At 53.1% G+C, this 22,489-nt stretch overlaps 1 protein-coding gene across 3 annotated transcripts in view; it reads right to left on the bottom strand.

Annotated features, from left to right (window-relative positions):
• Positions 1-20,858, bottom strand: part of TRIOBP (TRIO and F-actin binding protein) — a 58,303-nt gene extending 37,445 nt beyond the window's left edge. For all 3 annotated transcript variants that reach the window (XM_027107593.1, XM_027107590.1, XM_027107591.1), the window contains exons 1-7: positions 20,710-20,858; positions 20,083-20,212; positions 18,973-19,133; positions 13,553-13,692; positions 11,860-12,049; positions 10,239-10,407; positions 2,359-4,708 (exon numbers count right to left, since the gene is read on the bottom strand). In XM_027107593.1, the coding sequence (XP_026963394.1) occupies positions 2,359-4,708; positions 10,239-10,407; positions 11,860-12,049; positions 13,553-13,692; positions 18,973-19,086 (2,963 nt within the window). In that variant the 5' untranslated portion in view covers positions 19,087-19,133; positions 20,083-20,212; positions 20,710-20,858. The remainder of the gene's footprint in view (positions 1-2,358; positions 4,709-10,238; positions 10,408-11,859; positions 12,050-13,552; positions 13,693-18,972; positions 19,134-20,082; positions 20,213-20,709) is intronic.
• Positions 20,859-22,489: the final 1,631 nt, after the last annotated feature.

Genomic DNA, 22,489 nt, shown 5'->3' with positions numbered 1-22,489 from the left:
AACAGTATTTCCTCGGGCCACCTGTTCCTGAGGGTTGGTGTGGCTCTGCACCGAGGATGACAAAGAAGCTTGGATGGGCTCTTCCACCTCCAGAGGGTATTAAAGGACAGCGACCATCAAGTCAGGTAAATTCCATGAAGGCTCTGTTTTGAATTCAAGATACTAGGAAATGCTTATATGATTCTAAGACAAGAAATTCCAAAGGTATCAAGAGGGCAGGAATGAAGATATCCAGCCAAAATTCCTAATGCTTTAATGTGATAATAGCCCTTTAAGAAAAAACGTCCAGCCTCAGTTAGAGCAATGCTTGAACAGAGTAGATGCTCAATAAATACATGTTGAATGAATGAATGGGAGAAAGTAAGAGTACAGCTCTATAGCCACCCACTCATAAATTTCAGTCTGTCCCTTAGAGATATTTAAGTAGGTTTTAAAATTTTATCTTCAGAGGACGAATGGTTTTCTACTCGGAAAAAATGCCATACAAGAGGGAAAATTTTAATTACTCAGTAGAGTCGTAAAGCCTTGGTTAAAAGCAAATAATCTACTTCACCAAAATATATATGCTAAATATGCAATTTTTATATATCAGTCATACCTCAATAAAGCTTTTAAAAAAAGGTAAATCTACTTCAAAGAGAACAAAATGAATAGAAGTATCTGTGTAAAAACAATTAAATGATTAATAAAAGTATAAATATTCCAGACTTCTACTATAAACGCTTTATCTCTCTAAAAGTTAATTACGGTAAGAAAAAAAAAGAAGGAAAGAAAATTTAACTTTGGTTCAAAGACCCTGCTGAGTCATCAGGTAAAGTCAAAGGTATGCAAATTGACATCAGACCAAAAATAGTCATCATAAAAGGCCAAAGACAAAGGGGATTTTCAGGGTAGTGAGACTATTCCGTGTGATACTCTGATGGTAGACACACGTCATTATACATTTGTCTGAACTCAGAATGTACATCACCAAGAGTGAACCCTAATGTGAACTATGGACTTTGGGTGATAATGTGTCAGTGTAAGTTCATGGATTGCAACAAGTGGACCACTCTGACGGGGGATGTTGATAGTGGAGTAGCTGTGCACGTGTAGGAACAGGGCGTATATGGGAAATCTCTGTACTTTCCGCTCAATTTTGTTGTGAACCAAAAACTGCTCTAAAAAAACGAAAGTATTTTTTTAAGAGGCCAAAGAAAGAATTACACTAATGCTGGAGACCACAAAGGTTGTCGCCTGGGTTTTAAATGGATAAAACTTACTGGAAAAGGAAATTTGAAGAATAAGAGATAAGGTTTCTCGTGCAGATTCAAATCTAAGAGAAAATGTTTTCTAAGGAACAACAAAGAGAGGAATTGTGGATGCAAAATATTAGCCACTCCTTAGGGTGATGGAAATGTTCTAAAATTATGTTGTGGTGGTGGTTGTACACCTCAGCCTCGGTAAATATGCTATAATTTATTGAATTCTACACTGAAAGTTTTGAGACTTTCAGACCTATGTTTTTTTGTTCTCTTGAACTTAGCGAATGGAATTTCAGCCCTGATCCTTAAAGACTCTGAGGCTGGAACTGCTGGAGAAAGAAATCTCAGCCGGATCTGGAGGAAACATTTCTCCTCCCCAAGACTGGGGAAAAGCAGACGTTCTGCTGGGTTGTAAACACCCGCATGAATGGAGCCACTGACCAAGGCGACTTGTGGGATTCCTGGACTTCAGGTGCTGTCGCTGCGTCCCAGGAAAGGAATATTTAACCTCTAAAAAAAGTCTGTCATCCTGTGGGTTCTCTTATTTAAAATATATGGCTCTGGCCATACGTTTTAAATTGACATCTCTGTTTTCGGAAATGCAAGGGACCTGTGAGCTTTCTTCTTTAAGGCAGAAAAAAAATCTGGGACACTTTCTTCTCCCTCACATAAGGTGTAAAAAATAAATAAATAAATAAATAAACCTGTGACTCTGGATCAAACAAAGGGTTTGAGAATTTAACCTCATTTAAATTAATGTACTAATGTTCTAATTTTACAGATGAGGAAACTGAGGCTTAGGTAGATTAAATCACTTTACCACATCACACCAGTTGGCGAATGGCGTTGACCCAGGATTTGAACCCAGCCTGCCTGACCCTGGTCTTCACTCTTACCCGCTAGGCTATGCACAATATCACTTAATTGTCAAAAACAACTCCTAAGGTGCGGAAACAGGTGAAGTGATTTGCCTAAGGTCACATAGCCAGTAAGCGGCAGGGCGGGGGTCTAAACCCTTTCCTGGTTTGGAACCTAAGCCTGTGAACCTTCCACCTGTCCTGCCGCCGCCGAGCCTCCGCCCCAGCCCACCTGGCTGCCCCAGCCCTGGGCTCACCTGCGCTCTTGCCCGAAGAGGCGCTCCACCTCTGCGCGGCCAGGGCTGCGGGTGCGGCCCCCGTTGCTGCACTGGGGCCCTGGCTCCCTCTGCGCCAGCCTCCTGGGTGGGGGCAGGTCGGCCAGCACGGTGTATTCCTCCCTCTCCAAGTTGTGCCTGGTCTCACCCGGGGGTGCCGAGCCCCGGGAGCCCCCCGAGCTGCCTGGCGGAGGTGAGGGTGCCAGGAGCGCTAGGTCACTGGGCGGGTGGCGGGGTGGAGAGGAGGCTCGAGGGGCATCCCGGTGCCCTATGCACACTTGAGGGGGCAGCACTGGGGAGCCACGCAGAGAGTCGGTGGAGGGGGCCAGGCTCTCCATGCTAGTCCCAGTGGGGTCCTGGAAGAAGAGGGAGGGCTCGGGGGCCTGGCGGGGCGGGGACGAGAAGGAGGGTGCATCACGGTGCCCAATGCATACAGGGCTGGGGATGTGGAGGCGCTCGTGCAGAGAGTCTGTGGAGGGGACAAGGCTCTCGGTGCTGGCCCTGGGGAGATCCTGGAACAAGAGGGAGGGCTCTGGGGCTTGGCGCGGCGGGGAGGAGGCCCGGGGTGCGTCACGGTGCCCGATACACACAGTGGGGGGGAACTGAGGAGGCTCGTGCTGGGCGGACTGGTTCTCAGCATCTGACGTGTCTGGGAGGAAGGGAAAGGGGTCAAATTGGGTGTGGCGGGGGGGTGAGGAAGCCCGAGGGGCATCCCGGTGTCCAATGCATACGGCTGGGGGCATATAGGGGGGGTCATGGTGGGGCGATTCACTCTCAGATGCGTGGGGGTCTGGGAAGAAGGGAAAGGGGTCATGCTGCAAATAGCGAGGAGGCGAGGAGGCTCGAGGGGCATCCCGGTGCCCAATGCACACAGGGCAGGGGGGCTGGGAGGGCTCCGGAGAGGTCTGGGGTGCACCGCGGGTAGCAGGGTGCAGAGGCGAGGAGGTCCGGAAGGCACTGTGGTGGCCTGGCGGGTGGGAGGAGGAAGTGGCCCGGGATGGTGAGTTGTGCTGGGTGGGGCTGGAGGAGCGCTGGGATGAGTCACGCTGAGCTGGTCTGATGGGAGATGAGGTCTGAGGCCTGTCGCTTTGGGTTGGCCGGAGGGCAATGGATGCCCAGGGAACCTCACTTTGCTTGGAGCAAGATGGGGAAGAGGTTCGGGGGCCATCACCCTGGGTTGGCCGGAGGGGAAAGGAGGCCCATGGAATGTCTTTGTTAGTACGATGGGGAGAGGAATTCCTGGGATTGTTCCGCTGAGAGGAACGACGGGGAGAGGAAGGTCCGGGATTGTCCCGTTGGGTGCAGCCCTGAGAGGAGGAGCTTCCTGGGTTTTCCCGCCGTGAGGAAGAGGATTTGGGATTGTCCCGTTGGGCACAAGAGGTTTTGGGGTTGTCCCTTTGGGTAGAAGAGGTTCTGGGAGTGTTCTGTTGAATACAAGAAGGTCTGGGGTTGTCCCTCTGGGGAGTACAAGTAGGGACAGGAGCTTGAGGGCTGTCCTGTTGGGTAGAAGAGGCTCTGGAGTTGTCTTGTTGGGTGGCTCTGGGGGGAAAGGAAACTTGAGGATTATTTCGTTGGGTGGACGAGGTTCTGGGGTTGTCCCGTTGGGCGACTCTTGAGGGAGAGGATGCTCTGGGGGTGTTCTGTTGCGTGGAAGAGGCCCTAGGGGTATCCTGTTGGGTGGACGAGGTTCTGGGGTTATCCCGTTGGGCAATTCTTGAGGGAGAGGATGCTCTGGGGGTGTTCCGCTGTGTGGAAGAGGTCTTGGGGGTGTCCTGTTGGGTGGACGAGGTTCTGGGGTTATCCCGTTGGGCAACTCTTGAGGGAGAGGATGCTCTGGGGGTGTTCCGCTGTGTGGAAGAGGTCTTGGGGGTGTCCTGTTGGGTGGACGAGGTTCTGGGGTTGTCCCGTTGGGCGACTCTTGAGGGAGAGGATGGTCTGGGGGTGTTCTGTTGCGTGGAAGAGGCCCTAGGGGTATCCTGTTGGGTGGACGAGGTTCTGGGGTTATCCCGTTGGGCGACTCTTGAGGGAGAGGATGCTCTGGGGGTGTTCCGCTGTGTGGAAGAGGTCCTGGGGGTGTCCTGCTGGGTGGATGAGGTTCTGGGGTTGTCCCGTTGGGCAAGTCGTGGGGGAGAGGAGGCTCGGGAGGTATCGAGTTGTGTGGAAGCAGAGCGATGGAGAGAGGAAGCCTGGGGGGTGGTACTTCGAGCACCACTCTGTGGTGTCGCGGGAGAGACCGGGGTCAGCGCCGACCGGTGCCGCTCCAAGAAGTACGCGCTTTCTCCCCGGAGCTTCGCCCAGTGCTGTCCGGCGCTTCGGTTCCCACCACCAGAGCCTAGAGAGAGAAGAGGTAGGTTCAAGGTAAAGGCAGAGGTCTAGGCAGCTCCCACAGCCTACCTTTCTTTGTCCCCTGGGACAGATGATCGGGGCACACCCCACACTGTCTCCTTAGAGGACCCACTTTCCCTATCACACAACTCCACCCCTCTGAGCAACAGATTGGAGGAGGGCTTAGATGCCACTCTCAAGCTGAGGTCAGGAATCTGAAATTGAAAACCAGGATGACTCGGTCAAAGTGGGGTGGGCTCTAGAGCCGAAGGTCATATAGTCTGGGGGTTCACGAACAAGTTAGAAAAGAGGCAAACTCGTAAAGAGCAGTTTTGAAAATAGTCTGTGAGGGACTTCCCTGGCCCTCCAGTGGTTAAGACTTCGCCTTCCAATGCAGGGGGTGCGGGTTCAATCCCTGGTCGAGGAGCTAAGATCCCACATGACTTGCGGCCAAAAAACCAAAACATAAAACAGAAGCAATGTTATAACAAATTCAATAAAGACTTTAAAAATAGTCCACATTGGGCTTCCCTGGTGGCGCAGTGGTTGGGAGTCCGCCTGCCGATGCAGGGGACACGGGTTCGTGCCCCGGTCCGGGAAGATCCCACATGCCGCGGAGCGGCTGGGCCCGTGAGCCATGGCCGCTGAGCCTGCGCGTCCGGAGCCTGTGCTCCGCAACGGGAGAGGCCACAACAGTGAGAGGCCAGCGTACCGCAAAAAAAAAAAAAAAAAATAGTCCACATCAAAAAACCTTTAAAGAAAAGAAAAAGAAAGAAAGAAGCATAAAATAGCCTGTGTGACCCCGAGAGGGAGAGCTGGATCGAACAGCAGCTACCAACAAATTTTCATTTCTGTTCTACTTCCTGCAACTGGATTCCGAGAAACTCCCCCCTCTCTTCCAGTGAGACTTGTGTGATCGCTCTAAAAAGTTCCTTTTGTGAACCAGCAGCATTGGCCTCACCCGGGGGTTTGCTAAGAAATGCAGAATCTCAGGTGCACCCTGGGTGCACTGCATCAGAATCACATTTTAATAAGATTCCCAGGTGATTTGCATGCACGTTACAGTTTAAGAAGCCCTGATCTAAGGGATTCATGTAACTTCGCTAATCAGTGACCCCCTCACAACTCCCATCCCCATGAAGGGGCCGCCATGATCATGGTGTCACCCTACACCCCCCTCAGTCCCTTGGTCACCAAGCATGTGGTGGCCACCAGCTGTGTGCGTGTCCCTGGGCTGGTACTTCAGGAGAGAAGTAACGGGTATTGTGGCCGTGTCTTGAAGGAGCCACGACTGCATTCATTAAAGTCCGCACTTAAGAGTCCCTCTTCTCTGGGGAGTTGCCTGATGGCCTAGTGGTTGGGATTCTGCACTTTCACTGCCGTGGCCCAGGGCTCAGTCCCTGGTGGGGGAACTGAGATCCCACAAGCCATGCAACGCGGCCAAAAAAAAAAAAAATGGAAACCCTCTTCTCACACTTTGAAACCTCTGCCTCCTCCAAACTCTCTGAGCTGGTGTCACTGAAGTCTTGAGTTTCCAGCACCCATCGAGGAACTGGAACCACGCACAGAGCAGCACTTAAAATTTGCGCTGTTGGGAATTCCCTGGCAGTCCAGGGGTTGGGACTCGGCGCTTTCACTGCCGAGACCGGGATCTAGGATCCCGCAAGCCGGCGATTCGGCCAAAAAAAAAATTTGCCTTGTGGTTGCGTGATGGTCTGATGCCCCACGACGTTCCAAATCTGCACGCTCCTCTCATCCACCTCTTCCCACCTCCCCGCTCTCAGCTACCCTCCTTTCTCACCTGGATGGTTGCAATAGCCCCCCAACAATGTGCACTCTGGGCCCAAGGTCATCACCCATCCAGGGAGATCCTTTCCAAAAGCAAATCTAGCTAGATCACCCCTGCTTACAAGGAGAGACGAAAAGCTGTCACAGATGGGAGAAAACTGAAAGACATGGTAACTAAACACAATGTGGGATCCTGGATTGGATCCTGCAACATAAAAGGGCCATGTGTGGAAAAACGGTGAATCCAAAGAAGGTCTGTAGTTTAGTCAGTAGTATTGTTACCAGTGTTAATTTCTTAATATATATTTTTTTTAATTTCTTAATTTTGATAATAGGGCTATGGTTATGTAAGATGTCAACACTGGGAAAACCCGGGTAAGCGGTATAATGGAAACTCTCTGTACTATCCTTGCAACTCTTCTAAAAGATTAAAAAAAAATGCAGGGCTTCCCTGGTGGCGCAGTGGTTGGGAGTCCACCTGCCAATGCAGGGGACGCAGGTTCGTGTCCCAGTCCAGGAAGATCCCACGTCCGCGGAGCGGCTGGGCCCGTGAGCCATGGTTGCTGAGCCTGTGTGTCTGGAGCCTGTGCTCCGCGTCGGGAGAGGCCACAGCAGTGAGAAGTCCGCGTACCGCAAAAAAAAAAAAAAAAAGCAAAAACTTCAGGGGCTCCCATCTGCACTTGGAATAAAATCCAGGCATTTCCCATGTCTGGCAAGGCTCTGCCTGCCCCCACCGGCCTCCCAGCTCCCTGTGGGTAGGGGCCTCGCCTTCTTGTTTACTACTGTGTCTACTGGGCTTAGGAAAGTGTCTAGCACACCATAAGTGAGCAGTAATATTGTGCCACCACCTTCCAGCTCTGAGTTGCACCTCGTCCTGGAGTCTTCCCACCCTTTGAGCATGTGCACCGGCTGAGATGGCGTTTACCACCACTCCCAGTGGCTCACAGCTGGGTCAGCACCCCCAGCGCCGGTTTCTTCCCTTTCCCACCCATCACAAGCATCCCTTGGAGCCTGGCCCACCCAGGATCTGACTTCATTCCTGCAGCCCCCTTAGTGAGCACACAGGGCAGGCTGTGCAGAGGTTCTAGGGCATCTGTGTTTTGTCCCTCAGCTAGCCGGGCTCGGCACAGCCTGCCCCATGGAGTGTGTCTGCAAACTGAGAGGTGCCCCGAGAGGGATGTCAAGGCATTCCCAGCATCTTGGACTTGGCTAATTCCCCCCAGGCCGTGGCCTCCTGCTGCAGTTTGGGAACCTGCCGCCAGGCAGACAGTGGTGACTGCCTTTGATCAAGCAGGTCACATAGTGAGGGTCCCCCCACCCCACGGCCCCTGTGTTTAAGAGCAAGAAAGCAGGGATTTAGTACAAAACCCCACCAGCTCTCAGCCCATTCGCACTGGGGAGGCGCTTCTTCCCATACACACCCTCCCCAGGGCCTGATGGGGCAGGGCAGTGGAGGCTGGGGTGCTGACAAGATCTGATGAATGTTTTTAAAGGATGGCTCAGTTGCTGGGGGCAGAATGGACTAAAGGGGCCTGGCAGAAACAGGAGATCTGAAGGCGCTGTGGCAATAACCCCTGGTTTGGTCGGGGAGCAGTGGTAAAGATGGCAGAAAGGAGACATATTTGGGGTGTGTTTTGGAGGTGCTGGCCAGAATTGCTGCTGATTGGATGTGAAAAGTGAGGAAAGGGGAATCGGGATAACACGAGATTTGGGACCTAAGCCTCCGGATGGGTGGCGACATAGAACAGATTGGAGGAGGAACAGGCTGGGAGGGAGGGTCAGGTTACTGGTGGCCCCCAACACCGGCCTCCTCTGCACCCCCTTCTCCTACACTCCACATGCTCCTATCACCCCATCTTTCTTCTCTCCTCGAACCTGCCACCTCTGCCCACTCCTTAAGGCTCTGCAATGGCTCTTCCTTCTGTTTCTGAACTTAGATCTCAGCTACAATGTCGCCTCCCCAGAGAGGCCCTCCCTGTCCACGGGCCACTTGCTCTCACAGCCTCCTGTCTAATTGTCCAAAAATCAGTTCCCACTCTCTTGGATTTGGAAAAGATGCCACGTCCTCCCCCGTGCAACACATGGGGGCACCTGGTCAGTTTGCCCCATGCTGGGATGCTGAGTGGCCACTTGGTTAAGGTGCTGTCTGCCAGATCTTCCCATCCTAAGGGTGCCTTTTCCCTCTGTAATCGATATGTAATCTGAGGGGCGATACTCTGAGACCGTGTGAATATACTGTTCCCTGACAACCCTTCACCCAGGAATTTAGCATCAGCCGGTGATTCATGCCTAAACCAGTTATCACTACAGTGGCTGCAATGGTCTCTTAAACTGCAAAAGTCTCCTCTGCCTCGTCCTGCTTCAGTTCATCCTTCACACCTTGCCCTAGTGAAATTCTTAAGGCACAGGACCAATTACATCGCTCCCATTCGCAAAAACCTCCTGTGGATCCCTGCTACTTACAAAAGAAAGTCCAGACTCCTTGGCTAGACTCTAGAGGCCCCGCATGGTCTGGCCCAGCTATATACCACCATCTCTGCTAAAGCTGTGCATACCAGGATACTCCCTTTTCACACCTCCATGCCTTTACCCAGCTGTTTCCTCAGCTACAGTGCCACGTCCAAAAGGTGTTCCTCTGAGTCCTTCCTTGGCTGGAATGAAGCTGTTTCTCCCCGGACCCCGGACCTACCCCGACCCTCACCCCCAGCCCTTCTCACAACCCTGCACAGCTGTTTCTGCCCTTCCTCTGTCCTGAGCTGCTGTCTGTCATCTCCCATCTGTTTGCTTTACTGGATGATGAGCTTTTCGGGGCAGGGACCATGACTGGCTCTTCCTGAATGCCCAAGGTATCTAGCATCAGGTCTTACACATGGTTAGTGCTCATGTGTTTGATGACTGAATGCTACAGGAGCCGTAGGAAGCCAAGACTGCCTTCTGGGGTTAGGACATGGATGCCCCGCCCCACATCTCTAAATCCTGATGATGCTGAAGACACAGACCAGGAGGCAACACAGCGCAGTAGTGATGGAGGGCCCAAACTTTGGGGGTCCAGCATCCTGGGTTCACATACCAGCGAGACGCTGACCAGTGTCATGGGCATCTGTGGGCTTGGCCTGACCAGCAGCCTTCTGCCTTTCTCTGGAAACACCTGCTTGATTTCCTTTGGGCCATCTCCTCTCTACCACTCTCAGACCATGAAGTTTCAACAGGGGGTTGATCCCATCCCTGATCTCCAGGTTGGGCACATGACCCATGCTGGGTCCCAGGGAGAACCCTTCCTGGGACTTTAGCTATATCTATAGGGAAGATTGTGCCCGCTTACTGTGGGAGTTGAAAATTAGGTAGGATACAGCCTGATACCGCTGCTACTCATCCTGCCACCATCAGGGGAGGATCTGAGAATGAAGAGAGAAGAGCAGACACCAGATTTCTGATGCCATTTGCATACCTGGATCCAGCCATGCCCGAAGGCATTCCTCTAGGCTTTTACTCAGCCAGTTTCCATCACTTGCAACCTGAAGATCCTGACCCACCAGTTGCAAGATGATGTATTTAAAGCAGATTGCATGGCACATTGCCTGCTCCATAATTATATGGGGACCGTTACTGTTATTAAGACTCAAGCTGTCGAAGTAAGATGTACCCAGGGGCCCACGCGGCCAGAGAAATGGTTATCTGGTTCCCAGGCCCCTGGCCATCACCACACCTGTGGTCACAGGGACCAACCTGGCCTGGCAGAAGGTACTCACCCTCCTTTCTCTGGCCTGCAGTGTCTCCTCCTACAGGGGACCGGGTGAGGAGAGGAGGAGCCCTTCGGGCACTGTCAGCCCTTGGCCCCTCCTGTGGCTTCCGTGGGATCATCACGGTGAACTTGTCCCCACTGGGGGCTTCCTCTTGCCTCTCAACAGTGTCCCAGTCCTGCCAGGGAAGGGGAGGAGAAAGCCTGTTTGGAGAGCAAGGAGAGAGAGCCCAGGGCCTGCACTCCCAGCATGAGATGGATAGATGGAAGGAAAGGGAATTGACATTGCAAGAGCACCTGCTGTATGCTCAGGACTGTGCTGGGCTCTTGGAAGGTGTGAACTCAGCGAAGGTTCAATCAACCCTGTGCAGTAGGTATGTCCCTTGGTGCTAAGAACTTGCCCAAAGTCACACAGCTGGGAAATGGTTTATATGGGAGGGGACTTGAATCCAGGGTAGTCAAACTCCGTGTGGTAGGAGGGCCTTCGAATAGCGGTCCCTGCCCCAGAGACACCCCCAGGATCCAGAGAGAAGTAGGTGAGTTCAAAGTCTAGCCCCAGGGGCTTTCCTGGTGGTGCGGTGGTTAAGAATCCTCCTGCCAATGCAAGGGACACGGGTTCGAGCCCTGGTCCGGGAAGATCCCACATGCCACCGAGCAACTAAGCCCGTGCACCACAACTACTGAGCCCGCATGCCACAACTACTGAAGCCCACGTGCCTAGAGCCCGTGCTCTGCAACAAGAGAAGCCACAGCAATGAGAAGCCCACACACCACATTGAAGAGTAGCCCCCGTTCAACAAAACTAGAGAAAGCCCGCGCGCAGCAACAAAGACCCAATGCAGCCAAAAATAAATAAATTTATAATAACAAAAAAACCCTAAAGTCTAGCCCCACCACTTCCCAGATGTGTGGCTTCAAGTAAGTCACTTCCCTTCTTTGAGCCTCAGATTTCTTGCCCCAAAACAGGGACATAAAACTCTCCACCTCAGAGTCGGGTGGTGAGCCTTCCTGAGACAATGCCTGCAGGGCTGGGTCGTTTTATTCTGAATCTTATCACTTTCCCCTGGGGTCTCCTGGATAGCCGGCCTCTTCTGTCCCGGGACAACACTTTGAGGGTCGCATGTCCCAAGAAGTTCCCCTGAGTCTCCTCTTCTCCTGGCTAAATGGCCCCCCGCCCTTGCCAGGCCCTACAGCCTGCTCCCTTTCCTCTGACCCTTGGAGATCCATGCCAGGGCTGGCCATGGGGCTTAGCAGTATGTGACCAGGGCGGGGCCTAGGTCCAGTCCCACTCCTGATCTGGGTACCACACCCAACATCCCGGCCCTCCGTGCACTGAGAGTTTTGGGCGGCTGGAGCCCGTTGACGATGCACGAGCTCCCTGTCAACGGAAACACCTGCCTCTACCTTTTCATAGCCAGGCCCTCAGCCCACTGGGCTGGCCCTGCAGAGCCCCCGGTCCCTCCCAGGTGCATGGTCTGGGGCAGCCCAACATACTGGCTAAGGCTCCAGAGGACCTCGGCTCTGTTCCCTGTTGTGAGAGGCTCAGCCCCGTCTGGGGGTTTGCGTGGGACCCCAGGGCTGGCCCAGGGGCAGACACCTGCTCTTGCCCTGGCCTCCCGCCCCCCTCTCACCACGGAAGACGAGTCGCTGGTATCATCAGGGGCTTCGCAGTCAGGGCTGGAGCTGGTGCCAGAGTCAGGGCTCTCGTTGAAGTTGCCACACAGGGAGGAGGCCAGGCCCTCCAGGTAGGGTGCTGCCTCGGGTTCCTGGCTCCTGGGGGTGGCTGTGAGGCCCTCTGCAGGGAGCCCTGTTGATGGGCCCCTGGGAGAGGAGACAGACCCATGACTTTTTCCCTCAAAGTGATGGGAATTAAGGAGTAACACCCCACCACCACCCAGGTGCACACACACCTCACTTTTGAGTGGAGGAGAGAGCTAACACCGAGGGCTGCCTGTGTTCTGCCCTTCACGTGGGCTGCCTCGTTTAGCTCCAACAGCCTCCCTTCGAAGTGAGTGTAAAGATTCCCATTTTACAGATGAAGAAACTGAGGCTAAGAGAGGTCAAGGGACTGGCCAAGGTCACAGAGCTAGGAAAAGGCAGAGATGCACTGTGAACCAGGGCTGTGGCCTCAACCCCCACCATGTTACTGGAGCAGGAGAGAGGACCCCAAGCTCTGTAAGACTAAGACAGAATCATGCTGGGCTAACAGGGGGCTTTGAGAGGGAGCAGGGCTCCCGGGGCAGTGACAGGGCCACCGGTCTGGATGCCAAGGGAGGGAGCTGTAGAGAAAGCCCTGCTTTAAAGAAGCCAGTAGGTTAGAGCTGGCAGTATCCCCAAAAAATGACCCACAATGGACACCAAGGGGGGAAAGTGGTGGGGAGGTGTGATGAACTGGGAGATTGGGATTGATGTATATACACTAATATGTATAAAATGGATAACTAATAAGAACCTGCTGTATAAAAAATAAATAAAATTCTAAAATTAAAAAAAAAAAAAGAGTGACCCACAAATTGGCCTATGAGACAGAAATGAGTGATGACTCTTAAAAGAGGTCTGTGGTCAAATAAGTTTGAGACATATTACACTCTTCTCCTACCTTCCCCACCCAAAAGCACAGTGCATGCTAGCAAACTAAAAGCTCTGACAAGTCCTGCAAAAACAATATTCCAATTTGTTTATACCAGACTTTCTGAAACATATTTGACGGCAGAGCTGTTTTTTGTTTTTTGTAAAATAATGCCTACCTATGAGGAACACATGTTCGCAAAACAATGCTGATTTGATTCAATCCCTCTTCTTTTTTAAACAGGGAAACTGAGGTATAAAAAGAGGGAATAACTTGCCCAAGGTCCCACAGCCCATCAGGAAAGGATGGCTGAAGCTGGAACCCAGGTCTCTAGACCCTCAGCCATGTCCTCCCAAGGCACCATGGCCCCAAAGAGGGACTTCGGTCCAACTCAGGCCCCGGGGTGGAGGGATTCCAGAGCCTAGGGGCAGTGCATGGTCAGGTAGGTGGGTGATAAAAAGCGCCCCTGGGTGCTGAGACTGTTTAATCTTTTAAAGCAGTGCAAAGGGAACCAGGAAATGTGAGTGGGCTGTGGGCCATGCCCACTTCAGGGTGGGTGCATGCGCTCCATCCCCTGAGCTAGGGCCCATGGAACATGCCCACTGCTGCCTGTACCCAGGCCGAGTGGACTGACCATGTGACCCACGACAGCAGCCATCACAGACGGAGGCTGCCAGCATGAAGGGGTGTGGGGTGGGATGGGTGAGGGCATCCAACCCCGGGAACCCCTCCTCAGGCCCCAGGGTTCTACCCACCTTTCAGGCCCTGGCCCAAGGCCCGAACCCACCACAGACTGGCAGTTGGAGGTCGAGGCACCGAGCGGGTCCTCAGGGGCGGCTGGGCGGCGCGGCAGGTCGCAGTAGGGCGCCTCAGCACTTGGAGGGCTCCCGGGCTCCTGAGACAGAGTCGGAGAGGAGGCAGCTCGTCGCCCACGTGGGGGCTCCCCTCCCCCTGTGCAGCCCCTCCCCCCACCAGGCGGTGTGGAAGAGTCTCCAGACAGCTCCTCCTGGGATCTCCACTTCTCAGGGTGAGCTGTCCATCAGACTGGAAGTGCTCCTTGGGACCCAAGCTGGGGGCTGGCAGAGGTACAGGTTATGTGCATGCGCACATGTCTACAGGTATGTGTTCGTATAAATTCCTGCGTGTGTGCAAGTATGCGCATGTGCACGCATGTGTATGCATGTCTGGTGGGTACACTGATGTGTCTGTTTGCGTAAGTGCATGGACGTTTGTTTATATGTGTTTATAAACACGCGCATTAGCATACCCACCTGACTTGTGTACACGAGCAAGCACGTGTGTGACGGCACATAGGTATGAGTCTGTGCCTGAGGATGTGAAGGGCACTAAAGGATCCAAAAGGGTCTTCTGTTGCCAGAACTCAAGGATGAGGAGGGAGAGGGAGGATTAAGCTAGTCCGGAGAATGAAGGAAAATGTCTGAGGCAGGAAGAGGTAGTCTGAGGGAGGAGGAGATGGGAAGGAAGACCTTGGAGAAAAGGAGAGATGTGCGCTCCTAAAGGAGGGCCAGGGGCCTCCAGGGCTGGAAGGTCAAGGCTCCAGGGGTTGGGGTCAGGGCCCCCGAGCTGGCTGAGGGTTTCTCTCTCCCTCCTGCCCTGAGCAGGGCCACACTTGCGAAGGCTGGTGCTGGGCTCACCCGGGGGAACGGCTGCTCGCCTCCGGGAAGGCCCCCCCATTCCTCCCCACCTCCCAGGGTGGCAGGGCCCTCCCCCCGGTGAGGGGGACAGCGGCCACGGCACCCTGCACCCCGCCTCCTCTCGGATTACCTGGGCGGCGGGCTCCGGCAGTGGCGGCTGGCGGCTGTCAGCACCCTCGTACCCGGGGGGCTCCAACTCAGGCCCCCACGCTGCTGCCCTCCCAGGCCCCGACTCTGGGCCGAGGTGGCGGCAGCCGAGGCAGTGGAAACCTTAGAGGGGCCGGCTGCGGGAGCAGGGGCCCCTCATTACTGTTTCATAAGCCGGGGCCCAGCCAAGAACAATGCAGGACATGAAACCGCAGGAACCCGATCCTCGCGGCTCACCTGAGAGCGGGGCCGGGCGGGGGCCTGGGCCCGGGCTCCCTGGGGACCTTGGAGCCCAGAACCGGGGCGGAGGCCACAGCCTGGCCGCAGCCCTGGGGTGGGCACAGAGTCTCCGGGTTCCAAGAAGGCCGCCACTCTGGGACCTGGGCAGTGCCAAGGAGTGGGGCTGGGGTGTCTGCCGCGCCATCCAAGCCAGAGAAGGAAGGCCCTTCTGGATTCAGTTTCGCCCCCTGCCCGGGAGCCAGATTCTGATCAGCGCTCCATAGCGGGAGGTGTCAGATCTGCAGCCCGGCCTGGCGCCTTGGCTACCCTGGGGACCTTGCCGCGTGAATAAGGAGGGAGCGGCACTCTGGGCATCACTGAGGGGTCCCAGCCCAGCTGGGCCCGGCAGGAGCCCCAGCCTGTCGTGGTACCTCCTCCCTGCCTTCACCTCCAGCCCCCGTCACTACCCACCATCCACATGAGTAGGCCTAGCAACTAATCCCCAGCTCTGATTTCCTGTCTGGCGGGTCAGCACGGGCTCTGGCCTCAGACAGTCATCAGGCCCAATCCTGGCGCCTCCACTTCCCAGCTGGGTGACCTCAGCCCAGTGACTTCCCTCTCTGAGCCTGGTTTCCTCATCTACAAAACAGAGGTGATTAATGGACCCACTCCCTAGGGGTGTTATGAGAATTAAATGAGTTAATATGAGTAAAAGGGCTTAGAACACCGCCAGGTCTGTACATCTTAAATATAATAAATAATGTAAAAACATTCAATAGAATTTTATTAGTGTTAAGTCAATAAAATGTTAAAGACACTTAAGAATAGATGCATTGAAAAGGAATGTGTGGGGCCTGGCATACAGCAAGACCCTCCCCTCTCCATCCAGAACCTGGCCATGACCTGGTCTAGGCTGTGTGATTTCCAGGGATAAGCCCTCCTCACACCTCCCAGCCTGGGAGACTCAGCTGACAGCAGAGCAGAGATGCATCCAGAGCCCAGGATCATGGGGAACTGGAGCAAGCTTCTGGGAAAGGTTTGCTCTGTGACCTGGGGCCCTTTCTGCATTTTCTTTTTCTTTCCTTTTTTTTCAAGTAAATTTATTTATTTTTGGCTGCATTGGGTCTTCGTTGCTGCGCGCGGGCTTTCTCTAGTTTCGGTGAGCAGGGGCTACTCTTCAATGCGGTGCGCAGGCTTCTCATTGCAGTGGCTTCTCTTGTGGAGCGTGGGCTCTAGGCGCGCAGGCTTCAGTAGTTGTGGCACATGGGCCCAGTAGTTGTGGCTCACGGGCTTAGTTGCTCCCCGGCATGTGGGATCTTCCCGGACCAGGGCTCGAACCCATGTCCCCTGCATTGGCAGGCAGATTCTTAACCACTGCGCCACCAGGGAAGTCCCTGCATTTTCTAACATAGGTGAAGATGTCAGAACTGGCTCTAGCCCCAGGTGATACCTTTATCAGGCCCCTCAGGGATGAGTGTGTGCTGGAGTGTAATTAAGGATCGGGCTGGGGGATGCTTTCTTAACACACAGATTTTGGGACTCTACGTGTTTGAAACTGTTCATCCATGAGCAGGACTTTCATCAGCGCCAGATCCTGATGACTTGAAAGCCTCTACCTCCTGCAGAGGTCTGGCTCCTGAGCTCCTCATATTAAGTAAACTCCTCTCATCTCCAGTGTGTCCCCCAGGCACCTCCCACTCACCACTCCAAACAACTCCAAACGGGCCTCCCATTCCAAGAACTCTGCCTCAGAAAATAACACAGCAGTCAGCCATGTTCCAGCCTCTCCACGTTACTCATTTACCAAATCCTTTAGATTCTCCTATTCAGTTAGTTCTGAAATGTGTCCATTCGTCTCCATCTCAAAACCTCCAGCATCAGGGACTTCCCTGGTACTCCAGTGGTTAAGACTCCATGCTCCCAATGCAGGGGGCCTGGGTTCAATCCCTGGCTGGGGAACTAAAATCCCACATACCGCAGCTAAGCCTGCGCGCCACAACTAGAGAAGCCCACGTGCCGCAATGAAGACCCAGTGCAGCCAAAATAAAATTAGTTAATTAAAAAAAAAAAAGTCTCTGGGCTTCCCTGGTGGCACAGTGGTTGAGAGTCTGCCTGCCGATGCAGGGGACACGGGTTTGTGCCCCGGTCCAGGAAGATCCCACATGCGGCGGAGCGGCTGGGCCCGTGAGCCATGGCCGCTGAGCCTGCGCGTCTGGAGCCTGTGCTCCGCAACGGGAGAGGCCACAACAGTGAGAGGCCCGCATACAGCAAAAAAAAAAAAAAAAAAAAAAAAAAAAAAGTCTCTGTCTCACCTCAGATGAGTAATTGCACTTTTTCCTCATTGGTCGCCTTGTTCACTCTCACTCCCTGCTGTCCATTCTCTGTCCTGCAGTCAGAGTGACTTCTGAAAATGCAAATCTGATCACATCACTCGTCTGTTTAAAATCTTTAGTGGCTGCCCATGCGTCTCAGGAAAAAGTCCAAGGTTCTCAGCATGTCCACAAGTCCCCACAGGCGGTGAGACCCAGCCCCCACCCCATTCTCCATCCTTGGCTTCTCTCCACCCTCCAGTGTGCCTCCTCCTTGCTGCCTCAGGGGCTTTGCACTTATTGTTCCTTTCCACTCCTCTTACCCCAGCTTCACTGGCGATGCCTTCCCAGCCCTTACCAAGCAGTTAAAGTATCATTTCCTTCGAGAAACATTCCCCGAATGCCCTATCATTTACCCTCATGCCACTTGCTGCTCCTTTCCAACATTTATCACAACCATGATTAAAAAATTATTTGCATGATTACTTTCTTAGTCTCCATTTCTCTTGCTAGACTACAAGCCCATGAACCAGGAACTGTGTCTGTTCTATTTGTCACTGTTTCCCCAATATCTAGCATAATGCCTGGCACATTTTAAGCACCGATTCAATATATGTGAACACATGAGCTGGCCCAACTGGTCTCAACTGGGAAGTGGTGGGACTGAGACTAGAACTCAGACCTGTCTGAATCCAAGCTTCTCCTCCTGTTCCAGGCTTGCCATTGGGAGAAGGTCATTTGCATGGGAGATGGACTCAAAGGGATTTCAGGCAACTGCTCCCTGAACTTGGGGGTGAGGGTAGGGGAGCTGTTTTTGGACGTATCAGGACAGGTAGAAAAGAATCTCCCAGGTTGACTCTTCTGGTCGGGAAGGAGGAAGAAAGGAAACGAATGTGTATCGAATTAGCCACATGTGACTTGGGCTAAGCAGGGCCGGATGCCCTGGGTGAGAAGACTTGTTGCCCCACTTTACCCATTAGGAGAGTGAAACCAGAGCAGTCAATGACCCAAGGTCACACAGCGGGTAAATGGCAAACCTAGGACTGGAACTCTGGTCTGCTTGGCTCCAAAGCTGAACAGCAACTCCCTTATAATGGCCACCTCTTAGAGGCTAATGCCTGCACGGAGATGGCGGCCAGGCTCAAGGGGAGCCTCGAGTCTCACTGAGAATGACACAGAGGCATGAGGGGGTCAAGGCTGTAGCGCCCTTGGAGATTCAGTCCCGTGCTTCTCATAGCTCTGGGTTTACTCGGACCAGGGCTTAGCCTGAAACCTCATCCTTCACAAAGTGAGAAAATGCCTCCCCTTTCACTCCTTCAGTACCTTCAAGGAGAAAGTCTCCAGTGGATGTGTGTATCTTTAATGGCTAACACCTACCCATCTCCCTTTTCAACAGAGAGACAGCAGGGCTCAGGCTCAGAACCCTTAGCTGACAACACTCTCTAGTTAGAATTTAGTGACATTTCTGGGTTGGTTTTTTTCCCTCTTTTATTCTTTCCTTTGAACCTTCTACATAAAGAATATGATTCTAGTTTTCTATTTGTGGTGGTGATGTAAAGTTTTATTTTAATATAAGTGAAAAAATGCGTATTGATTTAATGGACAGTACGGTAAGTAATAGGTTATATGAGGCTTGGCAGAAAAATCATAAGAGCAGGAGGAGAATAACTGGCATTTGAGAAGCATTAACATGGTCCCACCACCTCATTGTACAGACTGGGAAAACTGAGGCTCTGACCACAAGGAAGGTCAGCGTCTGAGTTCAGCTGCAAGTTAGTGGCCCAGCCAGGCACCCCCATCACAGACACCCCTGTCCCAAACCACCACTCAGGAAAGCCTGCCTACCTGATGCCTTGCTCTGTGGGCCTCCTCAGGGTGGAAGCAGTTTTGACAGCATCTCTGGGCAAGCACATTAGCTTCAAAGTGGTCACAGGGGGCATTCCCTGCCACCCCCTCCATATCAGTTGAATCAGGCCAGGGCAGCTCCTGCAATCCGATGGTGGGGCCTGGGAAGAATTAGGGGTCGGGGGGAGGCAAAGACCAGCTGACTGGCTGGCAGCCCACCCGGACTCCAGCCCCAGCTTGCCCCCAGACCGCCAAGGACCGAGGAAATGAGGTTATCCATCAATTCTTTCACCTGTTCACTTATTCACTCAACAAACACTCATTAAGCACCTCCTGAGCACCAGGCACTCTGCCAAACATTTGACACGTGATTTCTAGTCGTTACTGCAGTGTTGCTCAAAGTGTATTTTGAGGACCCTGCACTAGACTCAGCTGAGCTGCTCATAACATGCATATCCCCAGTTCCTTCCCTGATCCACCCAGCCAGAACCTCTGGAGGTGAGGCACTCATACAAGGCATTTATACAATGCATTTTATACATGTCTCCTAGGCGATTCCAATGCACCCCAAAGTTGGAGTACCCTTGCCTTACAGTTATCCTGCACTGTAGATAAAATTAATGCTAATTTCAGATGAGGCAACTAAGTCTCACAGAGATTCCATAAGTTGTTCAAAGGCCCAGTGGCTGAACTGGATTCAAACCCAGTCTTTGTGCCTCCCCATCCTCTCAGAGGTGGGCGTGAGGGACACTGGATCACACTGCCAACTCACACAGGTCCCTTGGGAAACCCTGAGAGTGAGGCAAGTGGCCAGCCAGGTATTTTCAGAACTGAGGACAAAATCATGGATGAAAGTGAACAACATAAGGTCACTCTGCAAGTCTGGCAGAGCTCAGCCAAAGAGAACCCCTGGTGTTGTGCTGAGCACAGGGCTCTTCCTCTGGGCGCCACTGAGGGCTCCAACCCCATGCCCTGGCGGGGCGGGGGAGCCCCGTCAGAAGAGTGACTTGAAGATGCTCTCCTCACCCCAGCAAGCGGGGTGGGGTGAGAGGAATCCATATCCTCAAACACACATGCACCTTACTGTGACCCCAGGTCGTCTGCTCATACCTGTCGAGTTTCCTCCAAAGCGTCGCAGGGGATCTGGCCTTAGTTGCCAATCTTGGCGGAGAGCTGGGGAATTTCACATCCTCCCCTGGGGCAACCAGGGAGAAGATTCCTGGCTCCTTCACCATCAAACCTGAGGAAGTGGCAGGGCACGGTGGAGGTTGGGGGCACCACTGGCACTTCAGTGGCCCCGGGGTCTCCAATTCTCCCCGAGCTGTTATCTCCCTGCGTCGTTCCCTGTTCCCAGTAGTGCAGAGAGTAGGCATCCGTCCTGCCCAGCCTGGGCGGTTCCTTCCCAATCCCGCCACATAAAGGAGCAACGCCTCGGACTGAGAAAGCAGCTTAATCCCCTGTGGGCGGGTGTGGGGTGCTCTTATACACATGCCCCTTACTGCTCCTGCTTCCCCCTCCCACCCCCAACCAATTGGCAGAATCCTTCTCTAAAATGCACTTTAGGTGTGGATATAACAATGAAAAACCTTCAGCGGACATGCATGCCCCACCCGGGGAATGGACCCCTGGACCTCCCTCCATCCAGCTAGTCAGACAGTCCCTCCTCGTGTCCCTCAGCCCTCTACCTTTTCCCACTAGCCTTTCCTCCCTCTCAACCTTTCCGCTCGCGGTACTAACCTCGGCTCGGGTTTCCACACACAAGGGGGTGCTGGGGTGAGGTGCCAGGGGTCACAGCCTTTCTATTTTAACAATGAATCAGAACGTTGCCTTGAAGGTGGACGAAGACCACGCCCCTGCCGCTCGCATAGGCTCTTTCTAGGTGCTTCATTTACATGAAGACCTTGAGATTGGACAAGCCGAGGGCAAGGGGCGGGGCGGAGGCGGGCGGCGCCCAGATGCCTCGGAGTGCCAGACCCGCTGCACGCTCAGCCCGAGCAGCAGTGGCAGGGTTCCCAGGGGGTTCTTGAGAGGGCTGGCACTGGCGGTTCTGGCTCTTTTTAATCTCTTTCCCTTCGGTTCGTTCCCGCCACAGTCTCCTAGGCTGGCTTTGGCTCTGCGTCTCAATTTTCTTATCTGTAAAATGGAGGTGGCAGTAGTACCTGTGAGGTTGAAATGAAATGCCCAGGGGTTTTCGACCATTGCACATCCATTTGCACACTTCCACTGATGTGGAGCTCACTCACAAAATGCAAAGCTCCTCCTTTTTAAAAAATATGCCTTCTTTTCTAACATTCTGCACTATGCCAGCTTCTATTCCAAAATCTTTACATCTATGAGGACGTAGTAACCTGAAGGATTAAGTACCAAGATCCTCATTTCACAGCAACTAGGATCAGAGAAATGAACTAATTCGCCAGTGTCACCCAGCTAGTAAGTGGCAGAGCCAAGACTAAAACCCTGGTGTGTCTGGACTCCACTGGCCAATACAGAGCATCTTCATTCACTAGTTCACTCAGACATTCACAGGTACCTGGAACATGCCAGGCCTATGCTGGGCACCAGGGATATGGTAACATGAATAAAACGTGGCTTCTTCTGAGAGGGGGAGCCCACTGACCAGGGGGAGAGACAGACCCCTGAACAGGTCATCCTGGCACAGGACGGAGTGGGTGAAAGCACACCTTCATAACAAGGACAATGATCTTTCTGCTTAGTCCCAATGACTGTAAGCAAAACAGGGAGCAGCGAGACTCTAGCTCTTGTAGTGAGGCCATGGGATCCTGAGAGTTACTTGACCTGACTCAGGGGGTGGGTGGGTGCTTGGTTTGAGTTTGAAACTCTGGGTATGGCCCCAGCTCTCTAGCCCCCACCAACCAGTAAAATCTGGGGCCAACTCAGCGTGGCACTCCTGACACTTCAATTCATTCAATACTTACAGAGCCCCTCCTTTGTCTGTTGTGCGTGCTGAGGACACATCAGTGAACAAAAGAGCGAAACTCCTATTTTTGTGGCACTTACATTCTAGTGGAGACAAACAGATCAGATCCCAAACAAGATAAAGAAGCAATACATGGAGTATGTCGGCTGGTGATAGGTGCTAAGGAGAAAAATGAAGGGGTCGGGGGGTTGGAAGTGGCTGGTGTGGGGAGAGCATTTTTTTTTTTTTTTTGCGGTACGTGGGCCTCTCACCATTGTGGCCTCTCCCCTTGCGGAGCACAGGCTCCGGACTCTCAGGCTCAGCGGCCATGGCTCACGGACCCAGCCGCTCCGCGGCATGCGGGATCTTCCCGGACTGGGGCACAAACCCATGTGCCCTACATCGGCAGGCGGACTCTCAACCACTGCACCACCAGGGAAGCCCAAGAGCATTACTTTTTAAATAAGGTGGTCAGGAAGTATTTACAGCTGGATCTCATATATATACACATATATTTAGTCAATAAAACAATTCCAATGGCTCTATTTCTTAACATTACAAAAAGCCAAAAATAAATTATTTAGAAAATGTTAAACATTA

Source organism: Aethalodelphis obliquidens, unplaced genomic scaffold (genome assembly GCF_003676395.1).
Source record: "Aethalodelphis obliquidens isolate GAN/ISIS:26980383/991018 unplaced genomic scaffold, ASM367639v1 scaffold8, whole genome shotgun sequence".
Taxonomy (NCBI): domain Eukaryota; kingdom Metazoa; phylum Chordata; class Mammalia; order Artiodactyla; family Delphinidae; genus Aethalodelphis; species Aethalodelphis obliquidens.
This window is presented reverse-complemented; position numbering and strand designations above follow the sequence as displayed.